The 27329-nt window shown below is 39.6% G+C and overlaps 1 protein-coding gene across 1 annotated transcript in view; it reads left to right on the forward strand.

Moving 5' to 3' along the window:
- Window positions 1-27329, forward strand: part of KCTD9 (potassium channel tetramerization domain containing 9) — a 54183-nt gene that overhangs the window by 21273 nt on the left and 5581 nt on the right. Inside the window, exons 7-9 of the mRNA XM_065879310.1 lie at window positions 5753-5820; window positions 5909-6004; window positions 6722-6871. Of these exons, the coding sequence (XP_065735382.1) occupies window positions 5753-5820; window positions 5909-6004; window positions 6722-6871 (314 nt within the window). The remainder of the gene's footprint in view (window positions 1-5752; window positions 5821-5908; window positions 6005-6721; window positions 6872-27329) is intronic.

Raw genomic sequence — 27329 nt, forward strand, 5'->3', positions numbered from 1 at the left:
TCCTATGAATATTCCCTGGGGTCTGAGGTTCTTTGTTAGTCCAGTGGTTCAGACTCGGAGCTCCCACTGCAGGAACTCTGGCCTGACCCCCAGCTTGTGAACCAAGATTTTGCAAGCCGTGTGAAGTGCCAAAAAGACAAAAGAAAAAAAGGAGCAGAACAGTAAGAAAGAGTAAATAATAAGATTAGAAAACTAAAAGCTATCTTAGAAAGAATAAAAAAATATAGATGAAACAACAACTGGAAGGTAAAACAGAACCAAGCAGTAATAAAGAGGAGGGGGGAAAAAAGCCAGAAAAGGCCTTGGCTGTGGGGGGGCGGGACTTAGGTTGGGGTGTGGTTTAGGTGGTGGACGGGGCCTATGCTTAGGACCCACAGGGCCAGGGTCTTAGACTCAACACAGCAGGAGGGGCCCAGGAGTGCCTCTGGCCCTGGAGGGCAGACGACCAGGTCCAGGACCCCAGCATGCTCACTGAGCCCAAGTGGGTGGGGGAAGTCCCAGAGGGCCCCTCCCCATCGGCCTCTCTTCTTCTCCCTCCCATGTCCACAGCACCCACGCGGCTAGCGGTGGCCCCAGAAGGCAAGGGACCAGACCCGGAAGCCCAACAGGCTTCCTGGAGCTGAGTGGGCAGGGGAACCACCTGGGTTGCTTCCCCTGATCCTCCAGCCCCGAAGCGTCTCTTGCCCCGTCCTCCTCTCCTCCCCTTCCCTCCTCCTCCCTCCCTCCTACGCTCCCAGGACCAGCGTGGCACAGAGGGGGCCTCAGAGGGTGGGGGACTTGGCCTGGGACCCCAGCAGGTCTCCCGGGCTGAGTGGTCTGGGGAAACACCCGCCACACCTCCCCGATCCTCTGGTCCTTGAGGGTTCCCCCCACCACTGTCCACCTCTTCTCTTTCCCCCTTCTGCCTCCCATGCCCCTAGGACTCATGAGGCCAGAAGGGGCCTGGGAGAGAAGGGGACCCAGGAAAATGGAGGACCAGGCCCAACAGCCCAGTAGGCTTCCCGTGCACAAGTGAGTGGGCGAAACAACCTCCATGCCTCCCCTGGTCCTCCTATCACAGAGGGCCCCTCCCCCATCTACCTCTCCCCTTTTCCAACACCCCTGCCTCCCTCCTACGCCCCTACAAACAACATGGCCCAGAGGGTGCCTTGGAGGGTTGAGGACCCTGCCTGGGAGACCTGCATGCTTCCTGGCCGATTGGGCAGGGGAAACACCTGATTCTCTGAGCCCCTGAGGGTCCCTCCAGGCCTGGGAACCCCTCCCCCCCTCCCTCTTCCAAGTCAGCCCTCAGGGGTGCCGGTCCTGTCTGGCCTTCACTTCTCCTCCCCCCTTACTCCCCCCATGTTCCTACCTGGTCACTCGGGGGTTCCTCCTGTCTCCTTGGGCATTGAGGTCCCCCACCAGCATCTGGCAGGCGCCTTAGTTGTGGGGAGACGTGAACTCCATGTCCTCCCCCACCACCATCTTCTGTAGGCTCTTGTTTTTTAATCCACTCTGCCACTCTGTGTCTTTTGATTGGAGCATTTAGTCCATTGACATTTAAGGTAACTTTTGATAAGTATTGCTATTGTAAAGCTTGTTTTCCAGTTGATTTTTGTATTTCTTCTTTGTTCTTTTTTCTTCTTGTTTTTCCTTTCATCGTTTGATGATTTCCTTTTGTATTATGCTTGTGTTATCTTCCTTTTGTTTTTGTGCATCTATTGTATATCTTTGATTTGTGGTCCCCCTGTTTTTCAAGTATGTTAACCCCTTCCTATATGTACTTGCTTTAGAATCTATAGTGGTATAACCTCAAACACATTCTAAAAGATAACCTACATTTTCTTACTCTCTTCCCCCACTTTTTATGATTTTGATGTCCTCTTTTACATCTTCATGTTTATCCTTTTGCTGTTCATTGTGGTTATCATCACTTTCACAAAAAAATTATTTTATTATTATTTTTTAAAAATTTGCATACTGGCTTATTTATGTGATTTACTTTCCAATTGCGATTTTCCTTTTCCTCTAGATTCTTCTTTTCTACTTAGAAAAGACCTTTCAATATTTCTTGTAGGGATAGATTTAGTATTGCTCTATTCCTTTAGTTTTTGCTTGTCTGAGAAATTCTTTCTCTCTCCTATTCTAAGTGTTGATCTAGCTGGGTAGAGTATCCTAGGTTGCAGATTTTTCCCTTTAAGTACTTTGAATATATCTTGCAGCTCCTTTGTGGCCTGCAACATTTCTGTAAAGAAATCAGCTGATAGCCTTATGGGGGTTCCCTTGTAATTAGCCCTTTGTTTTTTCTCTTGCTGCCTTTAGAATCCTCTCTTTAACTTTTACCATTTTAATTATAGTATATCTTGGTATAGATCTGTTTGGGTTCATCTTGTACTTCCTGTACTTGTATATCTGTTTCCTTCTTTAAGTTTGGGATGTTTTCAGCCATAATTTCTTCACATACATTTTCAATCCCCTTTTCTCTTTCTTCTTCTGGGATGCCTGTTATGTGTAGATTGGTACACTTTACAATATCCCATAGGTCTTTTAAATTGCTTTCAATTTTTTTTTTTCCATTTGGCTTTCTGTCTGCTGTTCTGACTGGGGGATTTCCATTGTTCCGTCTTCCAGATCACTTATTTATTCTTCTGCATTATTCAACCTGTTATTCATTGCCTTTAGTTCAGCTTTCATCTCGGCAAATGAGTTTTCTCATTTTCCTTGGCTCCTCTTTACACTTTCTAGTTCCTTTTACAGTAATCTACATTTGTATTGATAGCCTTTCTTAGTTCCTTCAATATTTTCATTATCTTTTTTTTGAACTCAATGTCTATTAGACTGAGTGGATCTGTTTCATTGTTTGTTCTTTCTGGGGAATTCTCTTTTCTGGGTGTAGTTCCTCTGCTTCTTCATTTTACTTATATTTCTCTTACTCTATGAGTTTACGACAAACAATTATCTACTGTGGTCTTGGAGGGCTATTAGCATGTGGAAGTGTCCCTGTGTAGCTTGTGTGGGTTTAAAATTTTTGGTGCAGGGTCTGTTTTCTGGATGTATACCTGCCACCTCTTTCCTCAGTGTGTGCTGGCCATTATCCCCTTGATAGGGGGTGTGACTGACGTTGTGGTGACCGAAGGCTACACTGGATGTTGAGTGGGGCCTCCTCTTTGCTCTGTGGTTGTCATAGCCCTCTCAGTGGCAGGGTCTGCTCCCTAGTTATTGCAGTAGAAGCCCCCAGATCCATTTCTGAGCTGTGGTGTGAGGTAGTTGGGATTGGAGTATGCCCAGGGAGAGGAGCCCCTGAGTATTGCTCCTCCAGAGCTCTCCACCAGGGAGTGCATTCTGTGCTGTCATCCGTCACCCATTGTGTGGGCTCACAAACTACACTGTTGTTGGCACTGTGCTCGGTCTCACCTCAACCGTGAGAATGCAGGCAATAAGCTCTGGTGTCCCTCAGGCGCTGTGTTCACAAAGTTACCAGCGTGGGTCTGCTGGCAATGATCCACTGAAGTGAGGTAGCAGGACCACAGTAGTCACACACCTGAAGCTGCTGTTGGAGCCTATTGAAGCAGCACAGACTCCAGCCCAGCCTCTGCGTGCATGCACCCACAAACCACATAGCCGCTAAGGCCAGGCTGGTCCCAGCCACGGGAGCACCCATTGTCCACTTGGGTGTCCTGCAGGCCCTGAGTATACAAAGCCAGTGGCTGTGGGGTAGATCCGCGCAGCAGTGGGCAGAGGGCTCAGATTTCAGCCCCGCCTCTGCATGTGGGCAGCCCGCTGGCATGCTCCCAGAGCTCCTACAGGTAGCGGTGAGTCAGCTGAAAGTGTGTGGAGAAAGACTGCTACAGGCCTGTCCCCCGCTTCCATGCTTCTTAACAAAAGGGCTTTGCTTCTATGGTGGGCCTGGGCTTCTTCTACATACACCCCTGGTTGCAGCCCATACCATGCTCCAGCCCCTTCAGGCTTTCTCTGAGCAGCCAACCCTGGTTCTCTCCTTGGGTCTGTCCTCTGAAACCCAAGTTTCAGAACTGAGGTCCCGCCCGCACCAGCGGTTGCACATCTCAGGCTGGGGAGCACAGGGCAGTGACCCGGACCATCTGTGCAGGTCTCTCTCTGATCTGCCTGCCATAAACTGTCTGCTGCGCTTTGCTTTGAGCCTCTAAAGCTCCATTTCTGTCCTGGCTGACCTCCCCACCTGTGAAGAGGCTTTCCAGGTTGCGGGAAACTTTCCTCTTTCACAACTCCCTCCCAGATATGCAAGTTCCATCCCAATGCCTTTTTTAAAAAATTCTTGTACTACCTGGTTATGAGGAGATCTTTCATGCGATTTTGGGTGTTTGAGATATTCTGCCAGCATTCAGAGGGTATTCTGTGAGAATTGTTCCAGATGTAGATGTATATTTGACGTATTTGTGGGAGGAGGTGAGCTCCACATCCTTCTATTCCGCCATCTTGTGTGAGCGCCCTGGAAATCCTTTATTTAAAATTGATTTTCCTATAAGAAAGGTTTCTGAATTACACTGCTGACTTTGGTTTTGAAGCTCTCTTACATTTATACACTTCTGTAATATTCTGATTCAGTAACTAAAAGATCTCTGACAAACCGATTCAGATCTGCTTCATTCACAAACTCAAGGGGCTTCCCTGCTGGCACAGTGGTTAGGAATCCGCCTGCCAATTCAGGGGACACAGGTTCGAGCCCTGGTCCAGGAAGATCCCACATGCCGTAGAGCATCGAAGCCCATGCACCACAAGTATGAGCCTGCACTCTACAGCCTGCAAACCACAACTACTGAAGCCCGTGTGCCTAGAGCCTGTGCTCCACAACAAGAGAAGCCACCGCAATGAGAAGCCCATGCACCACAACAAAGAGTAACCCTCGCTCGTAGCAACTAGAGAAAGCCCGCACGCAGCAACAAAAATCCATCACAGCCAAAAATAAATATATTAATTAAATAAATTTATCTTAAAAAACCATGGGACTGTGTTAAGTATATTAAAAAATAATAATAATAAGTCAATGAAGGCCTTCCCTGGTAGAGCAGTGGTTAAGAATCTGCCTGCCAATGCAGGGGACACGGGTTTGGGCCCTGGTCCAGGAAGATCCCACATGCCATGGAGCAACTAAGTCTGTACGCCGCAACTACTGAGCCTGTACTCTAGAGCCCACGAGCCACAACTACTGAGCCCATGTGCCACAACTGCTGAGCATGCTTAGAGCCCATGCTCCACAACAAGAGACACCACTGCAACGAGAAGCCAGCACATCGCAACAAAGAGTAGTCCCTGCTTGCCGCAACTAGAGGAAGCCTGCACGCAGCAACAAAAACCCAATGCAGCCAAAAATAAATATTTTTTTAGAAGTCAATGAAATGTTAAGATTAGGTGAACTAATCATTTATTATTGGGCTTACAAATCACTATGTCAGTTATTTTAGGAATGTATGTTGTTAGGATTTTTTTGTCTGTGGCCTATTTAATTTTCAGAAATAATTTTGTAATATGGAAAGCTTTCATTCTAATTCACGAGTCTTCTTTCTTTTGCTGTATGTAAACTATTTAGAAAAACTTTGTTTACAAATATTTTTAAATATTCTATATATACATATGTACTAAACATTAGTTATTTTTCTTCTATATTGATGGATAGCCTACTTGTATTTCACTTCTGTTATGAGAATTTAACTTTATAGATTTTTTTTATAAATGATTCTATAAATATTAAAATGAATAGCATTCTATAAAAGTCAGATTGTTTTTATTATGATAGGTGTGTTAGAAGAAGCAAGATTTTTTGGTATTGACTCATTGATTGAACACCTAGAAGTGGCAATAAAGGTAAGGCTCTTTTTACATTAGCCAAGTATTACATGTATTGTAGCTATCTCCCAAAATGCTCCACTGATCTGTCAATATGCTTTTCAAGAATTCTCAACCACCAGAAGATCATTCACCAATATCTCGAAAGGAATTTGTGCGATTTCTGCTAGCCACTCCAACCAAATCAGAATTGCGTTGCCAGGTAATTAAAGCAGACTTTACGTGAGTTATTCGTGTAGGCAAATCTGTGAGTAAAGTTTTAAATTCTTCTGGGAATCTTTCTCTTGCCTTGTTTTCTTTTTTCATGAAAGATATATTTTACTTATGGGTCATAGCATTGATTTAGTCCCAAAATGGTTAGACAGAAAAAGAGATGTAATAATCTTTTTTATTGTCTAATTATGCCTCATGCAGCAGTTTTTGAGTAATGCATAGGAATTGCAGCAATAAAAATAAAAAGTCAATTGTACAGTTGTTATGTATGGTTAATCAGTGGAAGATACTTTTACTTTTATGTATTATAGCACTAATCATTTTAAAAACCACAATACTCACTTTAAAAAAATAAAACAATCTTGAATTATTGAATTAATAAAATAATTTAAGTACAGTCAGGTTTAATAAAAAAATAATACTTATCAACGGGTATGTGGCCAGCAGAGATCTCTCTTTAGAAACTTCTGAACATAAATGAGGCATTGCCAGGATGCATTTTAATGTTATATGTAAGTTGAGTTCCTTTAAGAACCTGTTAAGGACACTAATTTTATGTATCTCAGTTCCATTTGATCATGTTTTGTAACGAACTCCAAATGACGGAACTGCCAATTACTTCTAAAACACATGGTGGTTAGCTATTGTAATTGAATATACAACAGATTGTTTAAATATTGTGACAGTTTGTGTTTTTTAATTTTAGGGTTTAAACTTCAGTGGTGCTGATCTTTCTCGTTTGGACCTTCGATACATTAACTTCAAAATGGCCAATTTAAGCCGCTGCAATCTTGCCCACGCTAATCTCTGCTGTGCAAATCTTGAACGAGCTGATCTCTCTGGATCAGTGCTTGACGTAAGAATCATTTTTGGTTACAAAAGAAAATTAAATTTTTAGTCTGTTGAACGCTCAGAGCAGAAATTATATCTGTCCCTTACTGGAGCTTTTACTAGCAAACAGATAATTTACTAAGTTGATGATAAAACTGAAGGTTCTGAAAGTGAAATGGGTTGGTTTTGCAACTTTGGTATCCTTTATTAAACATAGGTCTGAAAAGTATAGCAACTAATAAGAAATGAAATCTTGAAATTAGATCCTGATCTCCTCAACACTCTATTTATTAGGACTTCTATTTTCAATGGATTAATAGGGTAAAGCTGGAAAGTATCTTTGCATTTTTCTATTCAGGTTCATTTCTGGAATAGGAAAATGTTATTGCTCCAGGGGATATGTGGCAGTTATTTTTAAATAAACATGGTATACAGCAATCTGTATAAGTTAGCATCTCAGTGGCTCTCTACCTCTATTCATATGTGTTTACATATATGTATGTGTATATATGTGTGTGTGTACATATGTATATGCATGTATTTGTGTAGCATTTACCTGTGTTAATTTGAGATTAGAGGATATATGTAAAACCAGCCGTGAAATCTAATTTCTAAGAACTTTCAGTTCCTTAATATCAAGGACCATATCTGTGTGCCTTTTGAGTTAATAACACCTAATATAGTACCTTGCCTTTAGTAGTCACTGAATAAATGTTTATTGAATTTTATAATGTTGGTTTTGTTCCTTAGCTGCAGTGTATTTTTCCATGAAACTTGGATCTAATAACAGAATATGCCAACACATTTCCTTGTTCCATCTTATGATGAAGGATCAAATAAATAGCAAAATAAGCAAAACACTAACAGTACAAAGGAAAAATCTGAAGGACCTAATTTTTAAATAGTGAAATGCTGAGAGGCAGCTTTGTTGGTTTCTGTTAAGGAATGAAAAAAAAAAAAGATAAGACAGATTGGATCATTGAATACAAATGGTTTTGAGTTCTATTTAATTATAGCATTACTGTGAGCCTGAACCATAATTTTCTTATCTTTAAATGCTTGTTCTACCCACATTGTATAATTGATGTGAAGGCCAATATGTATATATAATATACATGTGTATATATTATATATGTGTATAATTTTTTTATTGATGTGTAGTTGATTTACAGTGTCATGTTAGTTTCAGGTGTACAGCACAGTGATTCAGTTACATATATGTGTGTGTGTGTGTATACATATATACATATATATACAGTCTTTTTCAAATTCTCTTCCCTTATAGGTTATTACAAAATACTGAGTATAATTCCCTGTGCTATACAGTAGGTCCTCGTTGGTTATCTATTTTACATATAGTAATATGTATATGTTAATCCCAACCTCCTAATTTATCCCTCTTCCCATCCCCTTTTCCCCCATTTGGTAACCACACATTTTTTTCCTATGTCTGTGAGTCTCCTCCTGTTTTGGAAATAAGTTCATTTGTATCTTTCTGGTTTTTTATATTCCACATATAAGCAATATCATATATTTATCTTTCTCTGTCTGGCTTACTTAGTATGATAATCTCTAGGTCCACCTATATTGCTGCAAATGGAATTATTTCATTCTTTTTTCATGGCTGAATAATATTCCATGGTGTATATATATATATACCACATCTTCTTTATCCATTAATCTGTCCATGGACATTTAGTTTGCTTCCATGTCTTGGCTGTTGTAAATAGTGCTGCAGTTAGCATTGGGGTGCATGTGTCTTTTCAAATTATGGTTTTCTCCGGATACGTGCCCAGGAGTGGGATTGCTGGATGATATGGTAGCTCTCTTTTTAGTTTTTTTTTAGTTTTTTAACTCCATACTGTTCTCCATAGTTGCTTTACCAATTTCCATTCCCACCAACAGTGTAGGAGGGTTCCTTTTCCTAACCCCTCTCCAACATTATTTGTAGACTTTTCGATAACAGCCATTCTGACCAGTGTGAGGTGATACCTCATTGTAGTTTTGATTTGCATTTCTCTAATAATTAGCAGTGTTGAGCATCTTTTCATGTGCTTTTTGGCCATCTGTATGTCTTCTTTGGAGAAATGTCTGTTTAGATCTTTTGCCCATTTTTTGATTGTGTTGGTTGTTTTTTTGATATTGAGCCACAAGAGCTGTTTGTATATTTTGGAGATTAATCCCTTGTCAGTTGCATCATTTGCAAGTTTTCTCCCATTCTGTAGATTGTCTTTTTGTTTTGTTTATGGCTTCCTTTGCTGTGTAAAAGCTTTTAAGTTTAATTAGTTCCCATTTGTTTATTTTTGTTTTTATTTTCATTATTCTAGGAGACAAATCTAAAAAGATACTGCTGCAATTTATGTCAGAGAGTGTTCTGCCTATGTTTTCTGCTAGGTTTTATAGTATCCGGTACTACATTTAGGTCTTTAATCCATTTTGAGTTTTTTGTTTGTTTTTGTTTTTTCTTTTTTTGGCCACACCATGTGGCCTGAGGGATCTTAGTTCCCAGACCAGGGATCAAACCCATGCCCCGTGCAATGGAAGCATGGAGTCTTAACCACTGGGTACCCAGGGAAGTCTTGAGTTTATTTTTGTGTATGGTGTTAGAGAATGTTCTAATATCATTCTGTTACATCTAGCTTTCCCAATTTCCCAGCACCACATGGTAAAGAGGCTGTCTTCTCCACTGTATATTCTTGCACCTTTCTCATAGATTAATTGACCATAGGTGTGTAGGTTTATTTCTGGGCTTTCTATACTGTTCCACTGATCTATAGTTCTGTTTTTGTGCCAGTACCATCCTGTTTTGGTTACTATAGCTTTGTATTATAGTCTGAAGTCAGGGAGCCTGATTCCTTCATCTCCAGTTTTCTTTCTCAAGATTGCTTTGGCTATTCAGGGTCTTTTGTGTTTCCATACAAATTAAAAAATTTTTTTGTTCTAGTTCTATGAAAAATGGCATTACTGGTAATTTGATAGGGATTGCATTGAATCTGTAGATTGCCTTGGGTAGTCTAGTCATCTTGACAATATTGATTCTTCCAATTCAAGAACACAGTATATCTTTCCATTTGTATCATCTTCGATTTCTTTCATTAGCATCTTATAGTTTTGGGAGTACAGGTCTTTTACCTCCTTAGGTAAATTTATTCCTAGGTATTTTATTCTTTTTGATGCAATGGTAAATGGGATTATTTCCTTAATTTTTCTTTCTGATCTTTCATTGTTAGTGTGTAGAAATGCAACAGGTTTCTGTGTATTAATTTTCTATCCTGCAACTTAACCAAATTCACTGAAGAGCTCTAGCAGTTTTCTGGTAGCTTCTTTAGGATTTTCTATGTATAGTATCATATCATCTGCAAGCAGTGATAGTTTTACTACTTCTTTTTCAATTTGGATTTCTTTTTTTTTTTTTTTTTTTTTTCTTCTCTGATTCCTGTGGCTAGGATGTCAAAACTATTTTGAATAAAAGTGGTGAGAATGGATATCCTTGTCCTGTTCCTGATCTTAAAGGAAGTGCTTTCAGCTTTTCACCATTGAGTATGATGTTAGCTGTGGGTTTGTCACATATGGGCTTTATTATGTTGAACTCGGTTCCCTCTCTGCCCACTTTCTGGAGAGTTTTTTATCATAAATGGATGTTGATTTTTTTTAAATCTTTTTAACAGACTTTATTGAAACATAATACTAATACAGAAAAACACACAAATTATAAATGTATAAGTCAATAAATGTTCACAAAGTGAGCACATTTATAAAGTCAGCACTAGATCAAGAAACAGACCATTACCCAGAAGCCCTCATGTCCTCCTTCTAATCAAGGGTAACCAATATCCTGACTTCTTACAACACCATAGGTGAGTTCTATGTATCTTTGAAATTTAATAAATGGAATCATTTAGTAAATACTTTTTGTGTGTCTGGCTTCTTTTCCTCAGCATATTTGTGAGGTGAATTCAGTGTAAGCATGTAATTTAAGTTTTTATTTTTGGATTTAATTTATTTTTTTATAGAGCAGGTTCTTATTACTCATCCATTTTATACACATCAGTGTATACATGTCAATCCCAATCTCCCAATTCATCATACCACCACCACCGCCCCCCCCGCCACTTTCCCCCCTTGGTGTCCATACATTTGTTCTCTACATCTGTGTCTCAATTTCTATCCTGCAAACTGGTTCATCTGTACCATTTTTCTAGGTTCCACATATATGCGTTAATCTATGATATTTGTTTTTCTCTTTCTGACTTCACTCTGTATGACAGTCTCTAGATCTATCTACATCTCTACAAATGACCCAGTTTCGTTCCTTTTTATGGCTGAGTAATATTCCATTGTATATATGTACCACATCTTCTTTATCCATAACGTCTGTCGATGGGCATTTAGGTTGCTTCCATGACCTGGCTATTGTAAATAGTGCTGCAGTGAACATTGGGGTGCATGTGTCTTTTTGAATTATGGTTTTCTCTGGGTATACACCCAGTAGTGGAATTGCTGGGTCATATGGTAATTCTATTTTTAGTTTTTTAAGGAACTTCCATACTGTTCTCCATGGTGGCTGTATCAATTTAAATTCCCACCAACAGTGCAAGAGGGATCCCTTTTCTCCACTCCATCTCCAGAATTTGTTGTTTGTAGACTTTCTGATGATGCCCATTCTAACTGGTGTGAGGTGATACCTCATTGAAGTTTTGATTTGCATTTCTCTAATGATTAGTGATGTTGAGCAGCTTTTCATGTGCTTCTTGGACATCTGTATGTCTTCTTTGGAGAAATGTCTATTTAGGTCTTCTGCCCATTTTCGGATTGGGTTGTTTATATCTTTAATATTGAGCTGCATGAGCTTATATATTTTGAAGATTAATCCTTTGTCCTTTGATCCGTTTGCAAATATTTTCTCCCATCCTGAGGGTTGTCTTTTCATCTACTTTATGGTTTGCTTTGCTGTGCAAAAGGCTTTAAGTTTCATTAGGTCCCATTTGTTTATTTTTATTACCATTACTCTAGGAGGTGGATCAAAAAAGATCTTGCTGTGATTTATGTCAAAGAGTGTTATTCCTGTTTTCCTCTAAGAGTTTTATACTGTCCAGTCTTACATTTAGGTCTCTAATCCATTTTGAGTTTATTTTTCTGTATGGCGTTAGGGAGTGTTCTAATTTCATTCTTTTACATGTAGCTGTCCAGTTTTCACAGCACCACTTATTGAAGAGACTGTCTTTTCGCCATTGTATATCCTTGCTTCCTTTGTCATAGATTAGTTGACCATAGGTGCGTGGGTTTATCTCTGGGCTTTCTATCTTGTTCCATTGATCTGTGTTTCTGTTTTTGTGCCAGTACCATATTGTCTTCATTACTGTAGCTTTGTAATATAGTCAGGTAGTCTGATTCCTCCACCTCCATTTTTTTCCCTCAAGACTGCTTTGGCTATTCGGGGTCATTGGTGTCTCCACACAAATTTTAAGATTTTTTGTTTTAGTTCTGTAAAAAATGCCATTGGTAATTTGATAGGAATTGCATTCAATCTGTAGGTTCCTTTGGGTACTATAGTCATTTTGACAGTATTGCCTTCTTCGAATCCAAGAACATGGTATATCTCTCCATTTGTTTGTATATCTTTATTTTCTTTCATCAGTGTCTTATAGTTTTCTGCATACAGGTCTTTTGTCTCTCTAAGTAGGTTTATTCCTAGGTATTTTACTCTTTTTGTTGCAGTGGTAAATGGGAGTGTTTCCTTAATTTCTCTTTCAGATTTTTCATCATGAGTGTATAGGAATGCAAGAGATTTCTGTGCATTAATCTTGTATCCTGCAAATTTACCGAATTCATTGATTAGCTCTAGTAGTTTTCTGGTGAGATATTTAGGATTCTCTATGTATAGTATCATGTCACCTGCCAACAGTGACAGTTCTTCTTTTCCAATTTGTATTCCTTTTATTTCTTTTTCTTCTCTGATTGCCATGGCTAGGACTTCCAAAACTATGTTGAATAAGAGTGGTGAGAGTGGACATCCTTGTCTTGTTCCTGATCTTAGAGGAAACACTTTCAGTTTTTCACCATTGAGAATAATGTTTGCTGTGGGTTTGTCGTATATGGCCTTTATTATGTTGAGGTAGGTTCCCTCTATGCCCACTCTCTGGAGAGTTTTTATCATAAATGGGTGTTGAATTTTGTCAGAAGGTTTCACTGCATCTATTGACATGATCATATGAATTTTATTCTTCAGTTTGTTAATATGGTGTATCACATTGATTGATTTGCATATATTGAAGAATCCTTGCATCCCTGGGATAAATCCCACTTGATCATGGTGTATGATCCTTTTAATGTTGGATGTATTGTTGGATTCTGTTTGCTAGTATTTTGTTGAGGATTTTTGCATCTATATTCATCAGTAATATTGGTCTGTAATTTTCTTTTTTTTTAGTATCTTTGTCTGGTTTTGGTATCAGGGTGATGGTGGCCTTGTAGAATGAGTTTGGGAGTTTTCCTTCCTCTGCAATTCTTTGGAAGAGTTTGAGAAGGATTGGTGTTAGCTCTTCTCTAAATGTTTGATAGAATTCACCTGTGAAGCATTCTGGTCCTGGACTTTTGTTTGTTGGAAGATTTTTAATCAGTTTCAGTTTCATTACTTGTGATTGGTCTGTTCATACTTTCTATTTCTTCCTGGTTCAGTCTTGGGAGGTTATACCTTTCTAAGAATTTGTCCATTTCTTCCAGATTGTCCATTTTATTGGCATAGATTTGCTTGTGGTTGTCGCTTAGGATGCTTTGTATATCTGTGGTGTCTGTTGTAACTTCTCCTTTTTCATTTCTAATTTTATTGATTTGAGTCCTCTCCCTCTTTTTCTTGATGAGTCTGGCTAATGGTTTATCAATTTTGTTTATCTTCTCAAAGATCCAGCTTTTAGTTTTATTGATCTTTGCTATTGTTTTCTTTGTTTCTGTTTCATTTATTTCTGCTCTGATCTTTGATTTCTTTCCTTCTGCTGACTTTGGGTTTTGCTTGTTCTTCTTTCTCTAATTGCTTCAGCTGTAACGTTAGATTGTTTATTTGAGATTTTTCTTGTTTCTTGAGGTAGGCTTGTATAGCTATAAACTTCCCTCTTAGAAATGCTTTTGCTGCATCCCATAGGTTTTGGATCGTCGTCTTTGCATTGTCATTTGTCTCTACGAATTTTTTTATTTCCTCTTTGATTTCTTCAGTGATCGCTTGGTTATTTAGTAACGTATTGTTTAGCCTCCATGTGTTTGTGTTTTTTATGTTGTCTTGTCTGTAATTGATTTCTAATCTCATAGCGTTGTGGTCAGAAAAGATGCTTGATATGATTTCAATTTTCTTAAATTTACAGAGGCTTGATTTGTGACCTAAGATGTGATCTATCCTGGAGAATGTTCTGTGCACACTTGAGAAGGAAGTGTAATCTGCTGTTTTTGGATGGAATGTCCTATGAACGTCAATTAAATCTGTCTGCTCTATTGTGTCATTTAAAGCTTGTGTTTCCTTATTAATTTTCTGTTTGGATGATTTGTCCATTGGTGTCAATGAGGTGTTAAAAGTCCCCCACTATTATTGTGTCACTATCAATTTCCTCTTTTATAGCTGTTAGCAGTTGCCTTATGTATTGACATGTTCCTATGTTGGGTGCATATATATTTATAATTGTTATATCTTCTTGGAATGATCCCTTGATCATTATGTAGTGTCCTTCCTTGTCTCTTGTAACGTTCTTTATTTTAAAGTCTATTTTTATCTGATATGAGTATTGCTACTCCAGCTTTCTTTTCATTTCCATTTATATGGAATATCTTTTTTCATCCCCTCACTTTCAGTCTGTATGTGTCCCTGGGTCTGAAGTGGGTCTCTTGTAGTCAGCATATAGATGGGTCTTGTTTTTGTAACCATTCAGCAAGCCTGTGTCTTTTGGTTGGAGCATTTAATCCTTTCACGTTTAAAGTAATTATATGTATGTTCCTATTACCATTTTGTTAATCGTTTTGGGTTTGTTTTTGTAGGTCCTTTTCTTCTCTTGTGTTTCCCACTTAGAGAAGTTCCTTTAGTATTTGTTGTAGAGCTGGTTTGGTGGTGCTGAATTCTTTTAACTTTTGCTTGTCTGTAAAGCTTTTGATTTCTCCATCGAATCTGAATGAGATCCTTGCTGGGTAGAGTAATCTTGGTTGTAGGTTCTTCCCTTTCATCACTTTAAGTATATCATGCCACTCCCTTCAGGCTTGTAGAGTTTCTGCTGAGAAATCAGCTGTTAACCTTACGGGAGTTCCCTTGTATATTATTTGTCATTTTTCCCTTGCTGCTTTCAATGATTTTACTTTGTCTTTAATTTTTCCCAATTTGATTACTATGTGTCTCGGTGTGTTTCTCCTTGGGTTAGCCTGTATGGGACTCTCTGTGCTTCCTGGACTTGGGTGGCTATTTCCTTTCTCATGTTAGGGAAGTTTTCAACTATAATCTCTTCAAGTATTTTCTATAGTACTTTCTCTCTCTCTTCTCCTTCTGGGACCCGTATAATGCAAATTTTGTTGCGTTTAATGTTGTCCCAGAGGTCTCGTAGGCTATCTTCATTTCTTTTCATTCTTTTTCTTTATTCTGTTCTGCAACAGTGAACTCCACCATTCTGTCTTCCAGGTTGCTTATCTGTTCTTCTGCCTCAGTTATTCTGCTATTGATTCTTTCTAGTGTATTTTTCATTTCCATTATTGTATTGTTCATCTCTGTTTGTTCTTTAATTCTTCTAGGTCTTTGTTAAACATTTCTTACGTCTTCTCGATCTTTGCCTCCATTATTTTTCTGAGGTCCTGGATCATCTTCACTACCATTATTCTGAATTCTGTCTCTTCTTCATTTAGTGGTTTTTCTGGGGTTTTATCTTGTTCCTTCATCTGGTACATAGCCCTCTGCCTTTTCATCTTGTCTGTCTTTCTATGAATGTAGTTTTTGTTCAACAGGCTTGTAGTTCTTCTTCTTTTTTTTTTTAACACCTTTATTGAAGTATAATTGCTTTACGATGGTGTGTTAGTTTCTGCTTTATAACAAAGTGAATCAGTTATACATATACATATGTTCCCATATCTCTTCCCTCTTGCATCTTTCTCCCTCCAACCCTCCCTATCCCACCCCTCCAGACTGTCACAAAGCACCAAGCTGATACCCCTGTGCTATGCGGCTGCTTCCCACTAGCTATCTACCTTACGTTTGGTAGTGTATATATGTCCTTGCCTCTCTCTCGCTTGGTCACAGCTCACCCTTCCCACTCCCCATATCCTCAAGTCCGTTCTCCAGTAGGTCTGTGTCTTTATTCCTGTCTTACCCCTAGGTTCTTCATGACATTTTTTTATTCTTAAATTCCATACATGTGTGTTAACATACGGTATTTGTCTTTCTCCTTCTGACTTACTTCACTCTGTATGACAGACTCTAGGTCTATCCACCTCATTACAAATAGGTCAATTTCATTTCTTTTTATGGCTGAGTAATATTCCGTTGTATATATGTGCCACATCTTCTTTATCCATTCATCAGATGATGGGCACTTAGGTTGTTACCATCTCCGGGCTATTGTAAATAGAGCTACAATGAACATTTTGATACATGTCTCTTTTTGAATTATGGTTTTCTCAGGGTATATGCCCAGTAGTAGGATTGCTGGCTCATATGGTAGTTCTATTTGTAGTTTTTTAAGGAACCTCCATACTTTTCTCCACAGTGGCTGTATCAATTTACATTCCCACCAGCAGTGCAAGAGTGTTCCCTTTTCTCCACACCCTCTCCAGCATTTATACTTTCTAGATTTTTTGATGATGGCCATTCTGACCAGTGTGAGCTAATATCTCATTGTAGTTTTGATTTGCATTTCTCTAATGATTAATGATGTTGAGCATTCTTTCATGTCTTTGTTGGCAGTCTGTGTATCTTCTTTGGAGAAATGTCTATTTAGGTCCTCTGCCCATTTTTGGATTGGGTTGTTTGTTTTTCTGTTATTCAGCTGCATGAGCTGCTTATAAATTTTGGAGATTAGTCCTTTGTCAGTTGCTTCATTTACAAATATTTGCTCCCATTCTAAGGGTTGTCTTTTGGTCTTGTTTATGGTTTTTTTTGCTGTGCAAAAGCTTTGAAGTTTCATTAGGTCCAATTTGTTTCTTTTTTGTTTTTATTTCCATTTCTCTAGGAGGTGGGTCAAATAGGATCTTGCTGTGATTTATGTCACAGAGTGTTCTGCCTGTGTTTTCCTCTAAGAGTTTGATAGTTTCTGTCTTACATTTAGGTTCCATTTTGAGCTTATTTTTGTGAATGGTGTTAGGGAGTGATCTAATCTCATACTTTTACATGTACCTGTCCAGTTTTCCCAGCACCACTTATTCAAGAGGCTGTCCTTTCTCCACTGTACATTCCTGCCTCCTTTGTCAAAGATAAGGTGACCATATGTGCGTGGGTTTGTCTCTGGGCTTTCTATCCTATTCCATTGATCTATCTTTCTGATTTTGTGCCAGTACCATAGTGTCTTGATTACTGTAGCTTTGTAGTATAGTCTGAAGTCAGGGAGCCTGATTCCTCCAGCTCTGTTTTTCATTCTCAAGATTGCTTGGGCTGTTCGGGGCCTTTTGTGTTTCCATACAAATTGTGAAATTTATTGTTCTAGTTTTGTGGAAAATGCCAGTGGTAGTTTGATAGGGATTGCATTGAATCTGTAGATTGCTTTGGGTAGTAGAGTCATTTTCACAATGTTGATTCTTCCAATCCAAGATCATGGTATATCTCTCCATCTATTTGTGTCATCTTTAATTTCTTTCATCAGTGTCTTATAATTTTCTGCATACAGGTCTTTTGTCTCCCTAAGTAGTTTTATTCCTAGGTATTTTATTCTTTCTGTTGCAGTGGTAAATGGGAGGGTATCCTTAATTTCTCTTTCAGAATTTTCATTAGTGTATAGGAATGCAAGAGGTTTCTGTGCATTAATGTTGTATCCTGCAAATTTACCAGATTCATTGATTAGCTCTAGTTGTTTTCTGGGGCATCCTTTTTTTTTTTTTTAAACATCTTTATTGGGGTATAATTGCTTTGCAGTGGTGTGTTAGTTTCTGTTTTATAACAAACTGAATCACTTATACATATACATATGTTCCCATATCTCTTCCCTCTTGCATCTTCCTCCCTGTAACCCTCCCTATCCCACCTCTCCAGGCAGTCACAAAGCACCGAGCTGATATGCCTGTGCTATGCGGCTGCTTCCCACTGGCTATCTACCTTAGGTTTGGTAGTGTATAATGTCCAGGCCTCTCTCTCGCTTTGTCACAGCTCACCCTTGCCCCTCCCCATATCCTCAAGTCCGTTCTCCAGTAGGTCTTTGTCTTTATTCCTGTCTTACCCCTAGGTTCTTCATGACATTTTTTTTTTTAATTGCATGTATATGTGTTAGCATATGGTATTTCTGTTTCTCATTCAGACTCACTTCACTCCATATGACAGACTCTAGGTCTATCCACCTCATTGCAAATAGCTCGGTTTCGTTTCTTTTGATGGCTGAGTAATATTCCATTATATATAGATGCCGCATCTTCTTTATCCATTGATCTAATGATGGACACGTAGGTTGTTTTCATCTCCGGGCTATTGTAAATAGAGCTGCAATGAACATTTTGGTACATGACTCTTTTTCAATTATGGTTTTCTCAGGGTATATGCCCAGTAGTGGGATTGCTGGGTCATATGGTAGTTCTATTTGTAGTTTTCTAAGGAACCTCCATACTTTATTCCACAGTGGCTGTATCAATTTACATTCCCACCAGCAGTGCAAGAGTGTTCCCTTTTCTCCACACCCTCTCCAGCATTTATTGTTTCTAGATTTTTTTTTTTTTTTTTTTTTTTTTTTTGCGGTACGCGGGCCTCTCACCGTTGAGGCCCCTCCTGCCGCAGAGCACAGGCTCCGGACGCACAGGCTCAGCGGCCACGGCTCACGGGCCCAGCCGCTCCGCGGCATGTGGGATCCTCCCAGACCGTGGCCCCTTCATCGGCAGGCAGACTCTCAACCACTGCGCCACCAGGGAAGCCCTGTTTCTAGAGTTTTTGATGATGGCTTTTCTGGCTGGTGTGAGATGATATCTTATTGTAGTTTTGATTTGCATTTCTCTAATGATTAATGATGTTGAGCATTCTTTCATGTGTTTGTTGGCAGTCTGTATATCTTCTTTGAAGAAATGTCTATTTAGGTCTTCTGCCCATTTTTGTATTGGGTTGTTTGGTGTTTTGTTATTGAGCTGCATGAGCTGCTTATGAATTTTGGAGATTAATCCTTTGTCGGTTGCTTCATTTGCAAATATTTGCTCCCATTCTGAGGGTTGTCTTTTGATCTCGTTTATGGTTTTCTTTGCTGTGCAAAAGCTTTGAAGTTTCATTAGGTCCCATTTGTTTCTTTCTTTTTTTTTTTTTCCATTTCTCTAGGAGGTGGGTCAAAAAGGATCTTGCTGTGATTTATGTCATAGAGTGTTCTGCCTATGTTTTCCTCTAAGAGTTTGATAGTTTCTGTCTTACATTTAGGTCTTTAATCCATTTTGAGCTTATTTTTGTGTATGGTGTTAGGGAGTGATCTAATCTCATACTTTTACATGTACCTGTCCAGTTTTCCCAGCACCACTCATTGAAGAGGCTGTCCTTTGTCCACTGTACATTCCTGCCTCCTTTGTCAAAGATAAGGTGACCATATGTGCGTGGGTTTATCTCTGGGCTTTCTGTCTTGTTCCATTGATCTTTCTGTTTTTGTGCCATACCATAGTGTCTTGATTACTGTAGCTTTGTAGTATAGTCTGAAGTCAGGGAGCCTGATTCCTCCACCTCCGTTTTTCATACTCAAGATTCCTTTGGCTATTCGGGGTCTTTTGTGTTTCCATACAAATTTTGAAAGTTTTCGTTCTAATTCTGTGAAAAATGCCAGTGGTAGTTTGATAGGGATTGCATTGAATCTGTATGATTGCTTTGGGTAGTAGAGTCATTTTCACAATGTTGATTCTTCCAATCCAAGAACATGGTATATCTCTCCATGTATTTGTATCATCTTTAATTTCTTTCATCAGTGTCTTATAATTTTCTGCATACAGGTTTTTTGTCTCCTTAGGTAGGTTTATTCCTGCATATTTTTATTCTTTTTATTGCAGTGTTAAATGGGAGTTTTTTCTTGATTTCACTTTCAGATTTTTCATCATTAGTGTATAGGAATGCCAGAGATTTCTGTGCATTAATGTGGTATCCTGCTCCTTTACCAAATTCATTGATTAGCTCTAGTACTTTTCTGGTAGCATCTTTAGTTTTCTCTATATATAGTATCACGTCATCTGCAAACAGTGACAGCTTTACTTCGTCTTTTCTGATTTGGAATCCTTTTATTTCCTTTCCTTCTCTGATTGCTGTGGCTAAAACTTCCAAAACTATGTGGAATAACAGTGGTGAGAGTGGGCTACCTTGTCTTGTTCCTGATCTTAGTGGAAATGCTTTCCGTTTTTCACCATTGAGGATGATGTTGGCTGTGGGTTTGTCATATATGGCCTTTTATAATGTTGAGGAAAGTTCCCTCTGTGCCTACTTTCTGCAGGGTTTTTTTTTATCATAAATGGGTGTTGAATTTTGTCGAAAGCTTTCTCTGCATCTATTGAGATGATCATATGGTGTTTGTCCTTCAGTTTGTTAGTATGGTTTATCACATTGATTGATTTGCATATGTTGAAGCATGCTTGCATTCCTGGAATAAACCCCACTTGATCATGGTGTATGATCCTTTTAACGTGTTGTTGGATTCTGTTTGCTAGTATTTTGTTGAGGATTTTTGCATCTATGTTCATCCGTGATATTGGCCTGGAGTTTTCTTTCTTTGTGACATCCTTCTCTGGTTTTGGTATCAAGGTGATGGTGGCCTCGTAGAAAGAGTGTGGGAGTGTTCATCCCTCTGCTATATTTTGGAATAGTTTGAGAAGGATAGGTGTTAACTGTTCTCTTAATGTTTGATTGAATTCGCCTGTGTAGCCATCTGGTCCTGGGATTTTGTTTGTTGGAAGTTTTTTAATCACAGTTTCAATTTCAGTGCTTGTGATTGGCCTGTTCATGTTTTCTATTTCTTCCTGATTCAGTCTTGACAGGTTGTTCATCTCTAAGAATTTGTCCATTTCTTCCAGGTTGTCCATTTTATTGGCATAGAGTTGCTTGTAGTAATCTCTCATGATGTTTTGTATTTCTGCAGTGTCAGTTGTTACTTCTCCTCTTTCATTTCTAATTCTGCTGATTTGAGTCTTCTCCCTTTTTTTCTTGATGAATGTGGCTAATGGTTTATCAATTTTGTTTATCTTTCCAAAGAACCAGCTTTTAGTTTTATTGATCTTTGCTATTGTTTCCTTCATGTCTTTTTCATTTATTTCTGATCTGGTCTTTATGATTTCTTTCCTTCTGCTAACATTGGGGTTTTTTGTGTTCTTCTTTCTCTAATTGCTTTAGGTGCAAGTTTAAGTTGTTTATTCGTTTCCTGTTTCCTAAGGTAGTATTGTATTGCTATAAACTTCCCTCTTAGAACTGCTTTTGCTGCATCCCATAGGTTTTGGGTCGTCGGGTCTCCATTGTTATTTGTTTCTAGGTATGTTTTTATTTCCTCTTTGATTTCTTCAGTGATCACTTCGTTATTAAGTAGTGTATTGTTTAGCCTCCATGTGTTTGTATTTTTTACAGATCTTTTCCTGTAATTGATATCTAGTCTCACAGCGTTTTGGTCGGAAAAGATACTTGATACAATTTCAATTTTCTTAAATTTACGAAGGCTTGATTTGTGACCTAGGATATGATCTATCCTGGAGAATGTTCCATGAGCACTTGAGAAAAATGTGTATTCTGTTGTTTTTGCATCGAATGTCCTATAAATATCAATTAAGTCCATCTTGTTTCATATATCATTTAAAGTTTGTGTTTCCTTATTTATTTTCATTTTGGATCATCTGTCCATTGGTGAAAGTGGGGTGTTAAAGTCCCCTACTATGTATGTGTTACTGTTGATTTCCACTTTTATGGCTCTTAGTATTTGCCTTATGTATTGAGTTGCTCTTATGTTGGGTGTATAAATATTGTAGTTCTTCTTGCTTCTGCTGCCTGCCCTCTGGTGGATGAGGCTATCTAAGAGGCTTGTGCAAGTTTCCTGATGGGAGGGACTGGTGGTGGATAGAGCAGGCTGTTTGTTGCTCTGGTGGGCAGAGCTCAGTAAAACTTTAATCTGCTTGTCTGCTGATGGTGGGGCTGGCTTCCCTCCCTGTTGGTTGTTTGGCCTGAGGCACCCAACACTGGAGCCTCAGGCCAAACAACAACAGGGCTCTTTGGTGGGGCTAATGGCAGCCTCTGGGAGGGCTCACGCCAAGGAATACTTCCCAGAACTTCTGCTTCCAGTGTCCTTGTCCTCACAGTGAGACAGAGCCAACCCCCGCCTCTGCAGGAAGACCCCCCCCAACACTAGCATGTAGTTCTGTTTCAGTCTGTATGGGGTCACTGCTCCTTCCCCTGGGTCCCAATGCACACACTACTTTGTGTGTGCCTTCCAAGAGTGGAGTCTCTGTTTACCCCAGTGCTGTCAACATCCTGCAATCAAATCCAGCTAGTCTTCAAAGTCTGATTTTCTAGGAATTCCTCCTCCCCCTGCCAGACCCCAGGTTGGGAAGCCTGACGTGGGGCTCAGAACCTTCACTCCAGTGGGTGGACTTCTGTGGTATAAGTGTTCTCCAGTTTGTGGGTCACCCACCCAGCAGTTATGGATTTTGATTTTATTGTGATTGCGCCCCTTCTGCCATCTCATTGTGGCTTCTCCTTTTTCTTTGCATGTGGGGTATCTTTTCTGGTGAGATACAGTGTCTTCCTGGCGATGATTGTTCCGCAGTTAGTTGTGAATCCAGTGTTCTCACAAGAGGGAATGAGAGCACGTCCTTCTACTCTGCCATCTTGAACCAATCTGGATGTTGAATTTTATGAAAAGCTTTTTCTGCATCTATTGAGATGATAATATGGTTTTTATTCTTCAGTTTTTTACTGGGATGTATCACACTGATTGGTTTGCAGATATTGAAAAATCCTTGCATCCCTGGGATAAATCCCACTTGATTATCATGTATGATCCTTTTAATGTATTGTTGGCTTCGGGTTGCTAGTATTTTGTTGAGGATTTTTGCCTGATAGTCTCCTGTAATTTTCTTTTTTTGTGGTATCTTTGTCTGATTATGGTATCAGGGTGACTGTGGCCTTATAGAGTGAGTTTGGAAGTGCTTCCTGCTGTGCAATTTTTTCGAATAGTTTCAGAAGTGTAGGCGTTAACTATTCTCTAAATGTTTGAGAGCATTCACCTGTGGAGGCTTGTGGTCCTGGACTTTTGTTTGTTGGGAGTTTTTTTAATCACAGATTCAATTTCAGTACTTGTAGTTGGTCTGTTCATATTTTCTATTTCTTTCTGGTTCAGTTTTGCAAGATTGTACCTTTCTAAGAATTTGTTCATTTGTCCTAGGTTGCCCATTTTATTGGCATATAGTTGCTTGTAGTAATCTCTAATGCTCCTTTGTATTTCTGCAGTGTCAGTTGTTACTTCTCCTTTTTCAGTTCTAATTTTATTGATTTGGGCCCTTCCCTTTAGTTTTCTTTATCTTCTCTGAGAACCAGCTTTTAGTTTCATTGATCTTTGCTATTGTTTTTTTAGTCTCAATTTCATTTATTTCTGCTCTGATCTTTATGACTTCTTTCTTTCTATTAACTTTGGATTTTGTTCTTCTTCCTCTAGTTGCCTTAGGTGTAAGTTTAGGTTGTTTATTTGAGATTTTTCTTGTTTCCTGAGGTAAGCTTTTATCAGTATAAACGTCCCTCTTAGAATTGCTTTTGCTGCATCCCATAGGTTTTGGATCATTGTGTTTTCATCTTCATTTGTCTCTAGGTATTTTTTGTTTTGTTTATTTGTTTTTTAATATATATATTTATTTAACTGGCTATGTTAGGTCTCAGTTGCAGCACATGCAGCATCTTCATTGCAGCATGCGGGATCTTTTGTTGCAGTGCATGGGCTCTTCGTTGCGGCATGTGGGCTTCTCTCTAGATGTGGCGCACAGGCTCCAGAGTGCGCAGTCTCAGTAGTTGGGACGCACAGGCTTAGCTCCCCCATGGCATGTGGGATCTTAGTTCCCCGACCAGGGATTGAACCCACGTCCCCTGCATTGGAAGGCAGATTCTTAACCACTGGACCACCAGGGAAGTCCCATCTGGGTATTTTTTGGTTTCCTCTTTGATTTCTATAGTGATGCATTGGTTGTTTAGTAGCATATTTTTGAGCCTCCACATTTTTGTGTGTTTTGCAGTTTTTTTCTTGTAGTTGATTTCTAATCTCATAGTGTTGTTGTTGGAAAAGATGCTTGATACAATTACAGTTTTCTTAAATTTACCAAGACTTGCTTTGTGGCCCAGCATGGGATCAATCCTGGAGAATGTTCCATGTGCACTAGAAAAGAATGTGTATTCTGCTGCTTTCGGATGGAATGCTCTGTAAATATCAAGTGCATCTGGTCTGATGTTTCATTTAAGGCCTGTGTTTCCATATTGATTTTCTGTCTGGATTTTCTGTCCATTGATGTAAGTGGGATACTAAAGTCCCCAACTATTATTGTGTTACTCTCAATTTCTTCTTTTATGTCTGTTAACATCTGCCTTATATGTTGAAGAGCTCCTGTATTGGGTGCATATATATTTACAATTTTTATATCTTCTTGGATTAATCCCTTGTTCATTATGTAGTGTCCTTCTTTGTTTCTTGTAACAGTCTTCTATTTTAAAGTCAATTTTGTCTGATATGAGTGTTGCTACTCCAGCCTTCTTTTGATTTCTATTTACATGGAATACCTTTTTCCATCACCTCACTTTCAGTCTGTATTTGTCTGTAGCTCTGAAGTCGGTCTCTTGTAGACAGCATATACATGGGTCCTGTTTTTACATGCAGTCTATGTCTTTTGGTTGGAGCATTTAATCCATTTATATTTAAGGTAATTATCCACGTGTATGTTCTTATTGCCATTTTGTTAATTGTTTTGGATTTGTTTTTGTAGGTCTTCTTTCTGTTTTTTCTTTTGTTCTCTTGTGATTTGATGTTTTTTTTTTTTTTTTTTTTTTGCGGTACACGGGCCTCTCACTGTTGTGGCCTCTCCCGTTGCAGAGCACAGGCTCCGGACACACAGGCTCAGTGGCCATGGCTCACGGGCCCAGCTGCTCTGCAGCATGTGGGATCTTCCCGGACCGGGGCACGAACCCGTGTCCCCTGCATCGGCAGGCGGACTCTGAACCACTGCGCCACCAGGGAAGCCTGATGACTATCTTTAGTGTTGTGTTTGGGTTCCTTTTTCTTTTTTGTGTATATATTACAGTTTTTTTTTGTTTGTAGTTACCATGATGTTTTAATATACCAGTCTGTATGTATACATTATTGTTTTAAGTTGCTGATCTCTTAATTTCAAATGCATTTTAAATATCCTGCATTTGTACTCTCCTCCTCTCACAATTATTGGTTTTGGTATCATATTTGTGTGTGGATGATTTCCTACCTTTATAGTTGCCTTTACCAGTGAACTTTCCTATTTTATAATTTTCTTGTTTCTAGCTGTGACCTTTTCTTTTCCACTTGGAGAAGTTCCTTTAGCATTTGTTGTAAAACTGGTTTGGTGGTGATGAATTCTGTTAATTTTTGCTTGTCTGTAAAGCTTTTGATTTTTCCGTTGAACCTGAATGAGAGCCTTGCTGAGTAGAGTGTTCTTGGCTGGAGGTTTTTCCCTTTCATCACTTTAAATATATCGATATATCGTGCTACTACTTTCTGGCCTGCAGAGTTTCTGCTGAGAAATCAGCTGATAGTCTTCAGGGGATTTCCTTGTATGTTATTTGTTGCTTTTCCCTTGTTGCTTTTAATATTTTCTTTGTCTTTAATTTTTATCAACTTGATTATTATGTGTCTGAGTGTGTTCTTCCTTGGGTTAACCCTGCATGGCACTCTGTGCTTCCTGGACTTTGGTGACTATTTCCTTTCCCATGTCAGGGACATTTTTTAGCTATTATCTCTTCAGATATTTTCTCAGGTTCTTTCTCTCCTTTGTCTCCTTCTGGGACCCCTTTAATGTGAATGTTGGTATGTTTGACATTTGTCCCAGAGGGCTCTTAAACTCTCATTTCCTTTCATTATTTTTTCTTTATTCTGTTCCACGGCAGTGGTTTTCACCACTCTTCCAGCTCACTGCTTTGTTCTTCTGCCTCATTTATTCTGCTACTGATTGCTTCTAGTGTATTTTTCATTTGCTATTGTATTCTTCAACTCTGTTTGTTGTTATTTATATTTTCTAACTCTTTGCTAAAAACCTTCTTGCAACTTCTCGCTCTGTGCATCCATTTTTTCCCTGAGTTCTTGGATCATCTGTACAATCATTACTCTTAACTCTTTCTCAGGTAGATGGCCTATCTCCACTGCACTTATTTGTTCTGCTTCTGGGGTTTTATCTTGTTCCTTCTTCCAGAACTTATTCCTTTGCCATCTCATTTTGTTTAAGTTACTGTTTTATTTTTATGTATGCAGTGGCTTATGTTTCTTGACCTTGGAGAAGTGGCCCTCAGTAGGGGTTGTCCTATGTGTCCCAGCAGTACACTCCTCTCTCATCACCCAAGGGCCAGCCTGTTCCTAGGGTACTTTCTGACCTATGTTTGCAGACTCAGTGCTGCAGGATCATAGTTTTCTTGCTTCTAGTGTCTGCCCCCTGCTGTGTGAGGCTTTGTCTAGAAGCTTGTGCGGCTGGCTACCTAGCGGAAAGGGCTGGTGCCTGCCCACTGGTGGGTGGAGCTGGCTCTTGGCCCTCTAGTAGGCAGGGCTGTGTCTGGGGGCATGTCTAGAGGTGTCTGTAGGCTCAGGAAGTCTTTAGGCAGCCTATCTGCTGATAGGTGGCGCTGTGTTTCCATGCTGTTAGTTGGTTGGCCTGAGGCATCCCAGCACTGGAGCCTACAGGCTGTTGGTTGGGGCCAGGTCTTGGTGCCAGGGACCCAAAATGTCTGCCTCCAGCCAGAGTTCTCGTAGATCCCTGCTATGTCCGCCACCAGCTTTTATGACCCCAGAGAGAGCCACAGCTGTCGCCCCCCACACCACCTCCCCAGGAGACCCTCCAAGACCAGCAGCTAGGTCTGGCCGAGGCTCCTATGGAATCATTGCTTTTGCCCTGGGTCCCAGTGCATGCAAGATCTTGTGTGTGCTCTTCAAGAGTGGAGTCTCTGTTTCCCCCAGTCCTGTGGAGCTCCTCAGGAAGCTGGCCTTCAAAGCCAAATGCTCAGGGGGCTCCTCTTCCTGGTGCCAGACCTTTAAGCTGGGGAGCCTAGCGTGGGGCTTAGAGCTGTCACTCCTGTGGGAGAACTTCTGTGATACAACTGTTCTCCAGTTTGTGCATCGCCCACC

This window comes from Phocoena phocoena, chromosome 6 (genome assembly GCF_963924675.1).
Source record: "Phocoena phocoena chromosome 6, mPhoPho1.1, whole genome shotgun sequence".
Lineage (NCBI taxonomy): Eukaryota > Metazoa > Chordata > Mammalia > Artiodactyla > Phocoenidae > Phocoena > Phocoena phocoena.